This window comes from Podarcis filfolensis (assembly GCF_964270895.1).
Source record: "Podarcis filfolensis genome assembly, chromosome: 4".
NCBI lineage: Eukaryota > Metazoa > Chordata > Lepidosauria > Squamata > Lacertidae > Podarcis > Podarcis filfolensis.
In genome coordinates, this window is record NC_139607.1 from 21,443,404 (window position 1) to 21,458,569 (window position 15,166).

Genomic DNA, 15,166 nt, shown 5'->3' on the forward strand with positions numbered 1-15,166 from the left:
AGATCGTGAAGCTGAGGCTTCAATACTTTGGCCACCTCATGAGAAGAGAAGACTCTCTGGAAAAGACCCTGATGTTGGGAAAGATGGAGGGCACAAGGAGAAGGGGACGACAGAGGACGAGATGGTTGGATAGTGTTCTCGAAGCTACCAGCATGAGTTTGACCAAACTGCGGGAGGCAGTGAAAGACAGGAGTGCCTGGCGTGCTCTGGTCCACAGGGTCACGAAGAGTCAGACACGACTAAACGACTAAACAACAACAAACTCTGACAAGAGAACTTCTGCTGACCTATGGTGCCTCGAGGGGCAAAAGTTAAAGTTAGTTTTCAACTGAATCTCCATCTTGTGTATCTGGCAATAAGTTTTCAGGCATATGCAATTATTTTTCAAGCAGGTAACAGGATTATCTGACAGGATTGCGGAGATTACAAAAGTTCTACGCCAAAAACAACATGTCTCACGCAGTTTTCAAGGCACGAACAAAATATGATAATTGACACACTTCCTCCAAAGGATAGCTGCAGTTTTATTGAGATAGCAAAATAAAGCTCCTTGGACTTTGCCATGTGATAGGAGTCATATGGTTATGCAAAGAAAGGAACAAAGGCTGCAACAGTTCAAACCACAGTAAACAGAGGATTTGTGGGTACATTGAACCACTCAATTCCAATTTGCACTTACAAGGAGAGCAGAAGTAACTGCTGCAACTTACATGGGAATTGCAACGTTATCTACACGACCATCCCCATCTTGATCCAGCAAATCATGTATGGAGCCTACCGACAAGACCGCTTGCCCAATTGTGTACACAATCGACAAGGAAATAATGGTCCTGTTATGAAGAAAGCAGACAAAAGATATATTTTTAATGACACAATCCCTTTATCTTTCTTGAATATGCTGCATTTTGCTTAGACAACTAAAGCATGACAACAAAGAGGTGAGCATGTTGTTGTTGAACATGAGCACTCCATGACCGTTCAACATTTGTTTGCTGCACTACTTCCATGCTCAGTATCCTATTTTGCTCTGTATGTAATGACAATATACCAAATATGTAAAGCACGGTGAACAATTAACTGCTCAGTCCTATCAACATCTGCTCAAAAGTAAGACCAGTTGATTTCAATGGGGTTTAGCTCCAACTAAGGGTAATTCCACAGTTTAACACAGGGGTGGCCCTCCAGATGTGCTTGGACTCCAAGTCCTATCAGACCCAGTCAGCCTGCCCAATGTTCAAGGATGACGGAAGTTGTAGTGCAGCCATATCTGGAGGGCACTAGGGTCCTGCTCCTGCTTTATGGTTTCACTAAGGAAAGCAGCAACATACGTGCAGCAACTGTGTTTGCTATACAAATTGTAATAATCGTGCCTACGTATATCCCTGGGACTCGAAATTTCTATGCACCCAGAGCAGTAGGCCTCTGTGCAAAGCCCGTTTTCTGCTTTCAGATTGCATTTGCTGCATTGCAATTTTCTTCAATTAAAAGAAAAACATCTAGGGATTTACTTAGCATACTTAGCAGAAGGTAGGAAAAGTACTATCACATAGCTAGCTCAAAAAGAAAATGCAAAACACTGCACTGACTAAATTCAGGAAGAGAAACTTCTTTCCTCAGGAATACATTTCAGGAAGATTGGAATGTGCCTTATGGTCCATCTAGCTTCGTGTTGACTTGACAACACTGACTGACATCATCTCTCCAGGTTTTCCTAGTCCTACCTGGAGAAGCAAGGAACTGAACCTGGGACCTTCTGCATGCAATGTGTTCTACCACTGAGCTACAGCCCTTTTCCTGACCAAGGTGAGTCATCATGTTGGAAAAAGGGATAGAAAAATGTGCTGATTATTATTTGTAGGTTATTCAATGCTACAGTAATGACAGCATGACCTACAACGTATTGCATCTTATGTAATTGGCGCTGTTCAATTTGTACATGCAACAGGTATCACCCATGGCATCTACTCTCTCCCACAAAACTGGAACGCCCAGTCTAACTGAGTAGAGAGGAACTTCAAGGTACGCTCCTACTCACACAGGGTAAAACCGAGCAGGGACTGGCAACATGAGACCTGAACATTTCTTAATTGTTGTGGCCAACCTGCCTGATACTCATTATAATAGTTAACAAGCTCTTGTACACATCCTCTCTCCGATACAATTGTTTGGCAATCTACACTTCAGTTTCTATTTGTATAAGATACATAGATATAGATAGAGAGATGATAGATAGATAGCATTCTTTTTTTAAAAAAATAAGCTAATACATTTTATAAGTAAAACAAAAGGATGATGCCACATCCCAAATGCACAAAACCAACAATGATACATGCCTGAGTTGCAAGCTGAAATGTGGAACTTATAAAAAGGTTTTACAAATACTATTAACTACTAAGTAACTAGTCTCATAGGGACACGGGTGGTGTTGTGGGTTAAACCACAGAGCCTAGGACTTGCCAATCAGAAGGTTGGCGGTTTGAATCCCCGCAACGGGGTGAGCTCCCATTGCTCAGTCCCTGCTCCTGCCAACCTAGCAGAAGCAAAACAGACAGAAATTCAATCTCATTGTCTCCATCCCAAGGAGAGGTAGATTTGGTGGATTTCTGCCTGCCTTGCTGTTGTCATTAGCGCACAGCATCTGCCTGGAAGTTAACAGGGAGAAGCAGAAGCTCTACTGCATCTTAGTATTAGACCAAAGCTTTTATTAGCTCCACAAAAGCTCCTTTCCCCATCTTTCAGATGTGTGTGTATATGTAAAAAGATAAAAGGTAAAGGACCCCTAGATGGTTAAGTCCAGTCAAAGGCGACCATAGGGTGTGGTGCTCATGTTGCTTTTCAGGCCGAGGGACTGAAAAGTTTGTCCACAGACAGCTTTCTGGGTCATGTGATCAGCATGACTAAACTGCTTATCACACAACAGGACACCATGAAATGCTGTTTACCTTCCCACCACAGTGGTACCTATTTATCTGCATGTCCTGGCATGCTTTCGAACTGCTACGTTGGCAGAAGCTGGGACATAACAACAGGAGCTCACCCTGTCACACAGATTCGAACTGCTGACATCGGAAAGCTGGTGGGACCCCAGCTACTCAACCCCATTAATTTGCCTAGAGGCATCTATACATATAAATTAATATGTGCACATTTTATATAAAGCAATGTCACAGGCCTCTGTGCCCAGAGTTCTTTTAAGTAATGCCCCTTCAAATGAAACAGCTTGACTCTCTTCATGCAATTCAGATGCGTCTTCCGCAGAATTATTCTGGTATTCTAAATTGCACTCACTTGAACTTTCCCAGCCAGGAATCAGCTACAAGCGCTCCAAGGATAGGTGTGAGGTAGCAGAGGGCAACAAATGTGTGGTAAATGGCTGTAGCAAGATTGTCGTTCCAGTTGAGAAAATACTTGAAGTAGAGCACAAGCACAGCTATGGAAAGAAAACAAGGAGAGTAATTAGGGAAAGGAGGGAGGGGAGAAAGCGCTCTGTCGCTATATCCACAAGCATCCAGCAGAAGTAAAGGCAAAAATCACCTCGCATTCCATAGTAGGAGAATCTTTCGCAGAATTCATTGATGACTATGAAGAAGATGCTGAGCGGGTAGCCAAAGCAACCGGGCTGATGGAACAGAAAATCAAAAGAAGATTAGCTTGAATAATTAGGACATTTCACAGGAGAGGTGGCGACTGAAATACATAATATCACAGCGGAACAACATAACAGAAACAGATTTCGCTGGAGAGCAAACAACAACAACAACACAACCCACACCTATTTCTGCAACAAACAGAAAATATGGATTCTTTCACTCACACACTTCTTAGGCCTTGTTCTCTTTGGAGAGCAGAGTCCAAGTTTGAGTGGACCCACCTAAGTGGACCTCCTCCAGGTGACCTTGGGTCAGCATCAGGTCGCTGAGCCCAAGAGCAGCCATGTTAATTTCCCACATTGTAGCCCATTGTGGGAAATGAAGATGGCAGCCCCCAGACCCAGATAATTTTCTAAAGGGGAACACAGGGGGTGGGGAGAGCGGCAGGCATCAGCCCATTGGCTGCTGCCCAGAGATGTAGGGCTGATGTCAGGCATTCTGGATAAACTAATGACTGAGGCTACAATCAAACCCATTGGTTAAGTATACTAAAGCCTTTTAAAAATTATTTCAATAGGCCTGAACGTGTCCAACTCAGAGCTAGATTGTGCTAAGAGAATGTACTTTTTGCTGGAGTCTGTGAGCAAGTATTTTGCTTGTTGGAAAAATAATGCAATTCCTCCCTTGACAGACTCGGTAATTGTTTTGTGTTGTGTTTTTTTTTTTAAAAAAAAGATAAGCTACAGAATACTAATTGATGGAAAAATATAAGACAATTTTTTTTACCTATAAAATACTGTGACTGCTTTTTTAAAATTAAATATTTAAATGCCACATTGTGTAAACAACTGGAGGAACCCCTGTTTTGCCACACCCATAATTTTCATGATACTTTCTAAGGCCACGTGCCAATGTACGTGTTAGGCTTTGCATGGGTAAGCCTGGGCCAGACATGAAACATCAAAGCAGTTACAAGCTTGCATCAATACAATCATGTTTCCAGAAATTCTGGTACATCAGACAATGATTGCATTGCTTAAACATTAACTGATAAGCTGAACAGGTATTGGCTGTCAGGAATTGTCAGAGCGTCCTTCCTCGTCCATTAATATGAAAAACGTGTGGGCAGGGCCCAGAAAATGATGTGAAAGTGTGAGGTGCAGTTTCACCCCTGGAGCAAGGCTGGCCTAGAGGCCTAGGGAGTAGCTGGGTGGGAAACAAACTACCTATGCATGCTGCTCTGAACTTCGTAGGAAAAGATCGTGAAATGCTCATCTAACAAATACAATTTAGATTTGTGGTTGCTGCTCTGTTTGGTTCTAAGTAGCCTTTTCCATTCATTTCCAGATACGTAACAGTTAAATGTAAAACAAAACTAAATTTTGCTCATCCTTGAGTCACAGAATCACAGAATTGTAGTGTTGGAAGGGTTCCCCAAGGGTCATCTAGTCCAACCTCCTGCAATACAGGAATCTCAGCTAAAGCATCCCTGACAGATGGCCACCCAACTTCTGCTGAGAGACATCCAATGAAGGAGAGTCCACAACCTCCCAAGGGAGACTGTTCCACTGTCAAACAGCTCTCACTGTCAGAAATTTCTTCCTGATGTTTAGTCAGAATCTCCTTTCTTGTAACTTGAAGCCATTGGTTCAAGTCCTACCCTCCGGAGCAGGAGAAAACAAGCTTGCTCCATCTTCCATGTGAGAGCCCTTGAGATGTTGGAAGATGGTTATCATATCTCCTCTCAGTCTCCTTTTTTCCAAGTTAAACATACCCAGCTCATTCAACCTTTCCTTATTCCATTAAGGTTTTTTAAGATGTGTCCTGTTGCTTCTAGGAGAGCATTGTGCTTACATGTCAGCAAATGTTTAATTGAAGAGAACTGCAGATATGTGGAGCAATCACCAAGAACAGCATCTTATCTGTGCTTGCCACTCACTCCTGCAGTACTGGAGGGACGAGCAAGGAGCTTTATAAATCATATAAATAGTAATGGGAAATAGTGATGGAAGCAGTTGCTTTTAAAAAAAAGAACCTAAGTTACTTCAGACTTTCTAGATGTGTTCTAGGCAAAATTCAAACGTACTCGCAACACATGCACATACACAACCTGCCAAACTGTGCAGCACAAACACTTACCGAACGGCTTCGAGGTCCGGTATTTTTCTCTGCAGTGAGACAGGGGTGAGGGGAATGGTGGAGAAAAAGCAATAAGTAGCCTGAATAAATTTAATACTAGAATGAGCACATACATTATTTTAATTTACTGTTGAGGAAATTGGATTTTAGCCACATTTTTGTATAGAGACATAAGGACCAAATATGAAATTAAGGGCCTATGAAATGCATGAAGGATAATAAATGCCATCTAGCCACAGGTTCCATATCATAGGATAAAAAGGTGTAAAAGATTAAAAGATGCAGATGTCTATTATAAGTAGATTCGCTCATAATCCGCACATTAATCTTGTAAAATATGTGGAGCGCACAGCAGATTCATGTGTAGCAGAAATAGCACACACACTTTTGAATGTGATCCACCACTGATCAACTCTAAGTAATCCTCTCTATCTCTCCCTTCAGCCAACTCACTGTGGCTTCCACATTTACTCACTATTATAAAGATATAGCAGGCATGATCAAGAGCTCAAAATCTCTTTGCCTTAAAAAATGTGCAAGTATTTATGCCAAGCTCATATTCCAATATTTATTAAGAGGTGTAAGCACACACATACAAAATTCTTAACCAAGACTGAACTCCCACCGTTTAATTTTGTACGTAACCAAATATCAGCCTTGTGAATTTACCAATTTGCTTGCAACTAACCCTCCTGCAACTCCACTCCAATATCTGAAATGGTGCCCAGTAGAATCTACTGGGGTTGTCAATAAAAGAAAATCCCATTTTTAAACAGGAGTTACAGAGACTGGAGAACAGATCCTATTGGTCTTCCTGACCTGCTAATGCAATGTAAGTGGTCATCATATGTGCAATGCTCTCTGCTTTCATTCCAACTGCAGTGGTCCCCCCCTTCCCTATTTTCATTAAACCTTTAAACTGTTTGTTTATATTAGGGATTTCAATTTTAAATAAGTGATAGTTGATCAGCGTTGTTGATGTTGTTGTTTCTGATTTGGGGCTACCTTCCCAGGTTGGTGTTCCCCAACTGCCCCTCACTTCCCTTCTTGACTGTTGAACCCACTATTGCTCTCATCTGCTCAGTCTACCGGGGGATGGGAAATAAAGGTGTTTTGACATAATAAAATTTAATTAAACTTTAAATTAAATTAAAAGAGGATGGTTGTGTGGACACGCAGCACACAGATCATGATGCACTTTTCACATTTAATGTGTGATATTTAGAGTGCAATAGTCAAATTTGGTTGCCCTAAGCACTTTTTCAATTTGGGAATTTTAAAGTTACATTTTTATTCCATTTCTATTTTTATTCCAAGCTTGCCCTTCCAGGAGTGGTCTGCTCCAAGGAATGGTCTCCCCTTTTTATCCTTACACACTTGCTGCTTCAGAGATATGTACAATTAATTATATAGCCTTGTATGGGACACTGTGGAGTTTCTTATCATTGCTATCTCTTGCCGTGCATTGGCCCTAATCCAACTAATGGTAGCAGTTATACTTAAGTACTGCTGGAATCAAACAGTGGGTTTTCATTAGTTAGCGGTGATGAATTTGCTCCTAGAATTCCAGTGTCTTAAGTACAGGTAGTATGTACCTGTGACAGAATGACTTCTTTGCTTCCTGAAAGTGAGATCCCTAAAGCAGGGCAGCGAACCTGTGGCACTCCAGATGGCATTAGGCTCCAATACTCATTGGGGGTGATGGGAGTTATAGTCCAACATCTGAAAAACCGTGTGTTAGCTACCCACTTCTAAGGTTTCTCAACTTCCAGGTAAGTTTGCCTATTGTAAATATCATGGGAATAAAGAAATTAAAGTATATGTCCCCTCAGGCTTTTAAAAGTTTGCATGACTAATGTCAGCACTTATTGTGCTACTATGTACCCAACTTCATTATCTTGAAGATAAGACTCTAGAACAAGAAGGATTTGTACTTTAGCATCCTGATTTGTGAAATAAGCATATTTCTATCACAGCTATATTCTTGGTCGTAAGAGAAAGCTATTGCAGCTATTAACATGTGGTCCAGAGTTCATAAACAACTGGCAGTACTGTTAGCTAATCTTCAGACATAACACAGAAGAAGAAAAAATAAAAAAATACTTGGTGGGACTAAGGACCTACTCAGACTTCCACTTCAGTGCATTGTGCCCATTGGAAAAACTGTGCTATTCTGTTTCCATCTCATTTGGTCCATGATAAGGTAGTTCTGTACATCACTTCATAGATCCAAGAACCAGCTTTTGCACGAAGTTGCAAAAACTGATAAAAACAAACAGCTGGAACACACTTGAGTGATAATGCAAAACTGATGGTGCTTAATCACTCCTGAGCATCCTATAAGGCAAATTCTGATTTTCAGATAATGGGACCTAAATGTACAATAAATGTTTCAAGCACACAATCACCTCTTCTACTTAAAACAACAAAACAAAAGTTTGTTCCTGTGTACAAAGGAAAGATACATCACTGATTGCCAGTTTCCATCTCTACCACAGATGAACAGTTTGCCTCTGGGGTGAATGGCCTTTTCTGCACTTGCAAATGGAAGTGTCAATATTTGAACATGCACAATATGAATCAGTGCAACACTGCTGCACCGATACGGGAAATTCAGGATGGATTTAAGTATTCCTGTGCAAATGGATAGAATTAGCTACAAAGGGAATAGCAATGGCATAACGTTCACTGTTACCAAGATCAGAAAAAACTAATTTCTAACTTTGTTAATATTAAGACGGCCTAGTTTCTCTTTATTCTTGTTTCAATTAGCAAGGAAGTTGCAGTTTCACCTAAGGATGGAGACAGACATGGGTAAAAGCAGGCATCCTCCACCCTCAGAAGATGCAGGTCAGGTTTGTCATGCCTCTTCTCAGTAAGCCTTGGTGTCTGGTACCTAAAAGAGTCTGATTTAAATGTTTACTACCTTCTCCTACATTCTCCTTTAAGACACTGATTAGGTGCAGATTCATGATGTTACTGCAAAAGTTTTGATCCCCACCATGCTTTGTTTACTATCTAGTCCAGGGGTCTGCAACCTTTAAGACAAAAAGAGCCACTTGGACCCGTTTCCGCAGAAAAAAAAACTGGGAACCGCTAAACTCGTCATTATAAAAATAACTTTTTTGTCACTTTTTTATTATTTCTTTGTTCGACCCCTCAGAATTACTCCTCCTCATAGAAATAAACGTTAAATTAACAAGTTACCTTTTTTTGTGTGTGTGTTCTTCACTCCCCTTCAAAACAGTGACCAGCGTACATGCCCCCTTTCAATGGAGTGACCAGCGTACATGCCCCTTACAATGTAGCGGGCGGGCGGGAATGTGACGTCGGGACGGTGCGTGACTAACGCACGCACCGCCCCCATGCGACGTCACAGCCAGTACAGCGCCCGCCACAGTGGAGAGTGGCACAATGCGCCTCCTCCCCTCGTTAGTATCCACCCCAGAGCCGCGGCAAAGGTGTAAAAGAGCCACATGCGGCTCTGGAGCCGCGGGTTGCAGACCCCTGATCTAGTCTGATTAAGAGTTCTGGAGAACTCAAAAGCTTGGACACTACATCATGGTGTTTAAAGGTAAAGGTAAAGGACCATTAGGTCCAGTCGTGACCGACTGGGGTTGCGGCGCTCATCTCGCTTTATTGGCCAAGGGAGCCAGCATACAGCTTCCAGGTCATGTGGCCAGCATGACTACGCCGCTTCTGGCGAACCAGAGCAGCGCACGGAAACACCGTTTACCTCCCCGCCGGAGTGGTACCTATTTATCTACTTGTACTTTGACATGCTTTTGAACTGCTAGGTTGGCAGGAGCAGGGACCGAGCAACGGAAGCTCACCCCGTTGCGGGGATTCGAACAGCCAACTTTCTGATCAGCAAGTCCTAGGCTCTGTGGTTTAACCCACAGCGCCACCCACGTCCCATCATGGTGTTTGGGTTGGCCTAATAAAGTTCTTTCCTTGACATGGACTTACTTGTAGTAAGTCCCTCTAAGTTCAGTGGAGCTTCCTGCCTTAAAAGTATTATTTAGATTGTAGCCTTAACTGAATAGTAATATGGTCCAAATACCTCTCTCTGGGCACATGTGGATATACACACCCACACACCATAAAGGTATACATTCTGGTTTTTAAAATACACACTGCATCTGTTTAAAAAAAAAATATTGAAAAATATTTTAAACACTAATGATATGTGTTAATAAAAAGTATGTATCACAAGAACACACCATGAGACATTTGGTTGCACTTCTAAAACCACATGCATTGTCAGAATAGGCTTCACTGGACACAACTGAGATGTCTTTTTGGAGTCAATTGAAGCTAAACTCACCCCTAGGGTTGTCAACTTGTGTGGGGGGTGGGGGAAGGGAAAGAAAGACAACCTAGGTTGCTTTGGCCTCTTTCTCAGAGTCTTGTTATGCAGAAACCATCAGGTTTACCTTTTTGCTTCATGGCTAAACATCACCACCTATTTATTTCAGGAGGCCTACAGGAGGCAGCAACAAGAGAGTTGACAAAGCTACTTGCTGCAAAGATGAGGAATGAAACTGATTCTCCACCCCTTCCCTGTGGAAACACAGTGACTGAACCAAGTGTCACTCATTTAATCTGAGTCTGATTTGCAGCTGTTAAGGGCACAGGAGCCCTGCCAGGAAAAGGTAGTAGCAGTTGCATGCACTAATAACTAATTATCTTAAGACCAGCACATTAGCCGAACAACAAACTCATCAGCCCCAGTTTCTTCAGTTGGCTATATACTTGACCCTTCTGTTTTCATGCCAAATCAGTATTTGTGTTGATCTTTTTAGAAAAACAACTCACATAACTGAAAGTATAAAGGAAAAAGAAATAGCTCTCTCTTTAGTATCCATATGAACTTCTGAATACATGAATACCAGTGACCTAAATATGTTGATGTGACTCAACCCTTTTCTGCATTTCATTATAGGCTGTTGCCTCTAAGTGCAAGAGTGAGTTTAAATTTGATGTGCCCAAGCTCTGGTGAAAACCGGGACTGCAAACCTGTCTTTGGGAGTAGCTGCCAGAGAGCCAAGTAAATACAAGGAAAAGGAATGTTGTGACACCTTGAAGACTGACAATAGATTATGATGACATGAGTTTAGGAATAGGAAGCTGCCTTATATCAGGGCCAGATCACTGGCTCATCTTTTTCAGTACTGCCTTAAGTGACTGATGAATGACAAGCAGTGTTGAGGGCTAAACCTTTGCATAAGAAGCAGTGGTTCTGCCTTTGAGCTTGTGGACCAGAGTCCATTGAATTAGACTCTAATCTGGGAAAGTTGTAAACCTGTTAATCTTTTAAAGGTGCCACTTATGTGAGAGGAAGTTGCAAGACCAGGGGTTCCCAAGCTGTGGTCCACAGGCTTTCTTCAGCAACATGTCCACATTAAATATTCACATTGATATAGTTTTAAACTGCATTGTTGCTGCTTCTTCAATTTCTCAAACTGTATTTTACTGCATTACAATTCAATTTCTTTGGAATGCTAATGCAACAAAAGAAAACACTATAAGAAAAGAAAGCAGCAGTAAAAATGCAATTATAATTCAGAGAGTGTCCGGCATGGCACATTGCAATTGCTACAACAGGCGGATAAGCGATTAAGCGGTCCAAAAAAAACCCTCAGCAATATTCAAGCAGTTTGGGAGCTGCTGTCCTAGATTTCAGAAGTGCAAGCCACCTCTCCCACCACGTCTCCAGGCCTCTAAGAAGCATGCCTGGCTTTAGACTGCATGGTGCTCTCCAAATATTGCTGGACTCCAACTCACTTCGGCCACAGCCAGCATGCTTGATGGCCGAACATGGTGGGAATTGTAGTCCAGCAACATCTGGAGGGCACCACGTTAGACTCATTGATTGTAGAGTTGGAAGGGACCCCGATGGTCATCTAGGCCAACCCCCTGCAATGCAGGAATCTTTTGCCCAACGTGGGGCTCGAAACCACAAGCCCAAGATTAAGAGTCTGATGTTTTGCCGACTGAGCTGTTCTTGTGGGGGCTCCAAAGCACAATTCAGCCGCCTAGAAAGCAGAGCAGACCCTCATCGGAAGAGAACCGAGCGTCAACCAAGGCCAGCAAACTCCTCTCGTTGCCCTTGGAAGCCTGCGCTTGCCCGCAGACAACCTGAGAGCTGGCTTGCTCAGAAAGGAACTTTTTTGTGGGGTGTCTCTCTTTCTCTCCCCACCCCAATATCCCCAGGGCACTTCCGCGCTGCTCCCAGGCATCTGAGAGTCCCTTCTCACGGTTTCGTGTGGGACGCGGGTGGCGCTGTGGGTTAAACCACAGAGCCTAGGACTTGCCGATCAGAAGGTTGGCGGTTCAAATCCCCGCGATGGGGTGAGCTCCCATTGCTTGGTCCCTGCTCCTGCCAACCTAGCAGTTCAAAAGCACGTCAAAGTGCAAGTAGATAAATAGGTACCGCTCTGGTGGGAAGGTAAACGGCGTTTCCGTGCGCTGCTCTGGTTCACCAGAAGCGGCTTAGTCATGCTGGCCAAGAAAGCGAGATGAGCACCGCAACCCCCGAGTTGGCCACAACTGAACCTAATGGTCAGGGGTCCCTTTACCTTTTCTCACGGTTTCAGCCAACGCGCCCATGCACCATTTCAAACACGTTTCCCGCCTTCACCCCAATGAATCTTGGGAACCGTAGTTTGGCCCCTCGCAGGGCTGCAGCTCTCAGAAAGCTTGGCAAACTACAGTTCCCAGGATTCTTGTTTGGGGTGGGGTGGGAGCGTGGATCAGTCAGGGATACAGTTACGGGGAGGGGGGGAGGCATCTCCTCCCTTTTCTTGGGGAGGGGAGAAGAGACCTGTTTCAGCGGTTCTCAACCTATGGGTCCCCAGATGTTGTTGGACTACAACTCCCATCATCCGTGAGCTCTGGCCTTGCTAGCTAGGGCTGATGGGAGTTGTAGTTCAACAACATCTGGGGATCCACAGGTTGAGAAAGGCTGAACTGTGGTATGTGAGGTGGGGCTTAACTGTCCCCCCCCCAATATTTTATTCAAGTTGGAAGAGGGACGGAGGGAAGGGAGGGAGAGGGAGAGCTCAACCTGTGGGTCCCCAGACGTTGTTGGACTACAACTCCTATCATCCCTCAACTCCCATCTTCCCTGAGCTCTGGCCTTGCTACCTAGGGGCGATGGGAGTTGTAGTTCAACAACATCTGGGGACGCACAGGTTGAGAAAGGCTGTCTGAAATGGGCCTGAGTCAGAAGCCGGCGCTCGTAGCTTTCCTGAGGGAAGTCTTCCCCTCAGTGCTCAAGCCCCGCCATGGCTCGCCCCCCCTCCCACTCCAAGAAAAAGACAACTTATTCATTCAGGGCGCGCAGGAGCGCTTGGTGACACGGGCACCCGCACTGACAGGCGGCAGTTCGGACGGTTGTGTGGAAAAGGCTATTTCAGCAGGTGCAGCTTGCAGGAGTGCACGGCTCTTTCCCGCCTCTCGCCTGGCAAGGAGAGCGCCCGTCTCTTTTCTGGGCTCTCCTTGGCTGCGGTGTTTGAGCAGAGGCTGAGCAGGCAGCGGGCGAGGATGCTGCGCTGCAGCAGGTCGTCGCCTTCGACGGCTGCAGCCCTGACAAGAGGCTACCCTACAATGAGGGAAGTGGGTATATAGACGCGCGCAGACGCAGACGCGCGCACGAACAGCGGGGTCAGCTCAGGCACCTGTGGGAAACGCGGGAAACGCGCGCAGCCCACACAGGTGCCTCGGCTGCAGCGCCTGGCGCCAGCCCTTCCCACATACGTACCCATCGGGGCGCCCGCGGATGGTACTGCTGGTCCTGCTGAGGCGAGCGAGCGCGCGCTGCGGAGGGAAGGAGGACGCGGACGGGGTTTTGTTCTTTAAAGCCTCTGGCCCTGGGCCCGGCGCCAAGTCCTACCCCCCACTTACCTGGCTGGGCCAAGGAAGCTGAAGAGGTGGTAGGCGGGGAGGAAGCTGGATCATGGGCCGCCCTCGCTCCCGAGAGAGAGAGAGAGAGAGAGAGGGAGGAACCACTTTTCCCCATCACCACAGAGACATCGTTGACCTCGCCGACCCACTAAGTTACACAAAGGGGGAGGGAGGCTGTCAGAGAGGAAGAAAGAGCTTTGGTCCCTCTCGCAGGAGGAGAGAGGCCGCCACCTTTTCCCTTGGCCTTGACTGGCATCCTGGTAGAAACCCAACAGGTGCCATCGCTCCCTCTCACTGCACTGCCAGGACACGACCTGTTGAATTTCCACCTGTCATGCAGAGACTCCGATGGGAGAGGGAGAGAGAGAGAGAAGTGCTTAGCTGTAGGAGCTGAAGGGTTTTAGGAGGTGTATACAGTAAGGTGAAACAGTATTTAAAAAAACACAAAAAACTAGAAGATGGAGAAAAGGAATATTTTAGGAGGAGGTGGAGACACTGGGGAAATGTGCTTAAGAGACTTAAGAAGGGGGGAGGGAAACTAAACTGAAGGATTATGTACGAATAGTTTTTTTGGGGGGGATAATAGAAAGCCCTCCCCCCTCCCAGCTTTTGTTTTTTTAAAAAGTTCTGCTTTTTATCCTGTCTGAAGGAACATGAGCTAGAAAATGCATTGAGCAAACACAGAAGAAAAGGTAGCTGATAAGAAATGCAGATACCAAGGAACAATGGGTGGACATTTATATAATCTACTTAAGCACTTGAATTATAAATTTATATGAACAGATCGATATAGTTTGATACAACAGCATTTCTTTGCATTATTTGTATTTGTGTATGGCACTAGTTGAGTTTTCTGCTTTAATAATAATAATAATAATAATAATAATAATATCAATTACTTTACCATAAAGTCTCAGGGTGGGTCTCAACAATAAAAAACTGTTTTCAATAACAACAAATTACTACCACAAGAGTAGGGTAAGCTCTCATACACATACACACACACGTATGTCAATAGTAACTTACCTTGATTATTAATACATTTCTGGATTACATTTTCAGGCATTAATCCTAATACAACTGGATATACATTGAAGATGGATCCAAACATTTTCTTCTTATGGCTGAAAGAAACATTGTCTGGCTAAGATGTTAAACTTTCTTGTTATTGGAAATTTGTTATAAAATTGCAATTCCAATGCCTATAGAATACATTAAAAGGAATATTGCAGAACAGGAAAATTACAGCAGAATTCTACCCAAGTTTTCTCAAATGTAAGCCCCACTATGTTCCATGGGGCTTACTCCCAAGCAAATGTGCATAGGATTGAAGATTATGGTTAAAATTATAAATACAATGGTACCTCGGGTTAAGTACTTAATTCGTTCCGGAGGTCCGTTCTTAACCTGAAACTGTTCTTAACCTGAAGCACCACTTTAGCTAATGGGGCCTCCTCCTGCTGCTGCACTGCCAGAGCACAATTTCTGTTCTCATCCTGAAGCAGAGTTCTTAACCCAAGGTACTATTT

At 44.1% G+C, this 15,166-nt stretch overlaps 1 protein-coding gene across 1 annotated transcript in view; it reads right to left on the reverse strand.

Annotated features, from left to right (window-relative positions):
• The window catches only part of SLC15A1 (solute carrier family 15 member 1), a 36,819-nt gene extending 23,306 nt beyond the window's left edge, over positions 1-13,513 (reverse strand). Inside the window, exons 1-5 of the mRNA XM_083610677.1 lie at positions 13,495-13,513; positions 5,730-5,758; positions 3,535-3,619; positions 3,289-3,430; positions 711-830 (exon numbers count right to left, since the gene is read on the reverse strand). Coding sequence (XP_083466803.1) covers positions 711-830; positions 3,289-3,430; positions 3,535-3,619; positions 5,730-5,758; positions 13,495-13,498 — 380 coding nt within the window. The 5' untranslated portion in view covers positions 13,499-13,513. The remainder of the gene's footprint in view (positions 1-710; positions 831-3,288; positions 3,431-3,534; positions 3,620-5,729; positions 5,759-13,494) is intronic.
• Between the last annotated feature and the right edge of the window lie 1,653 nt (positions 13,514-15,166).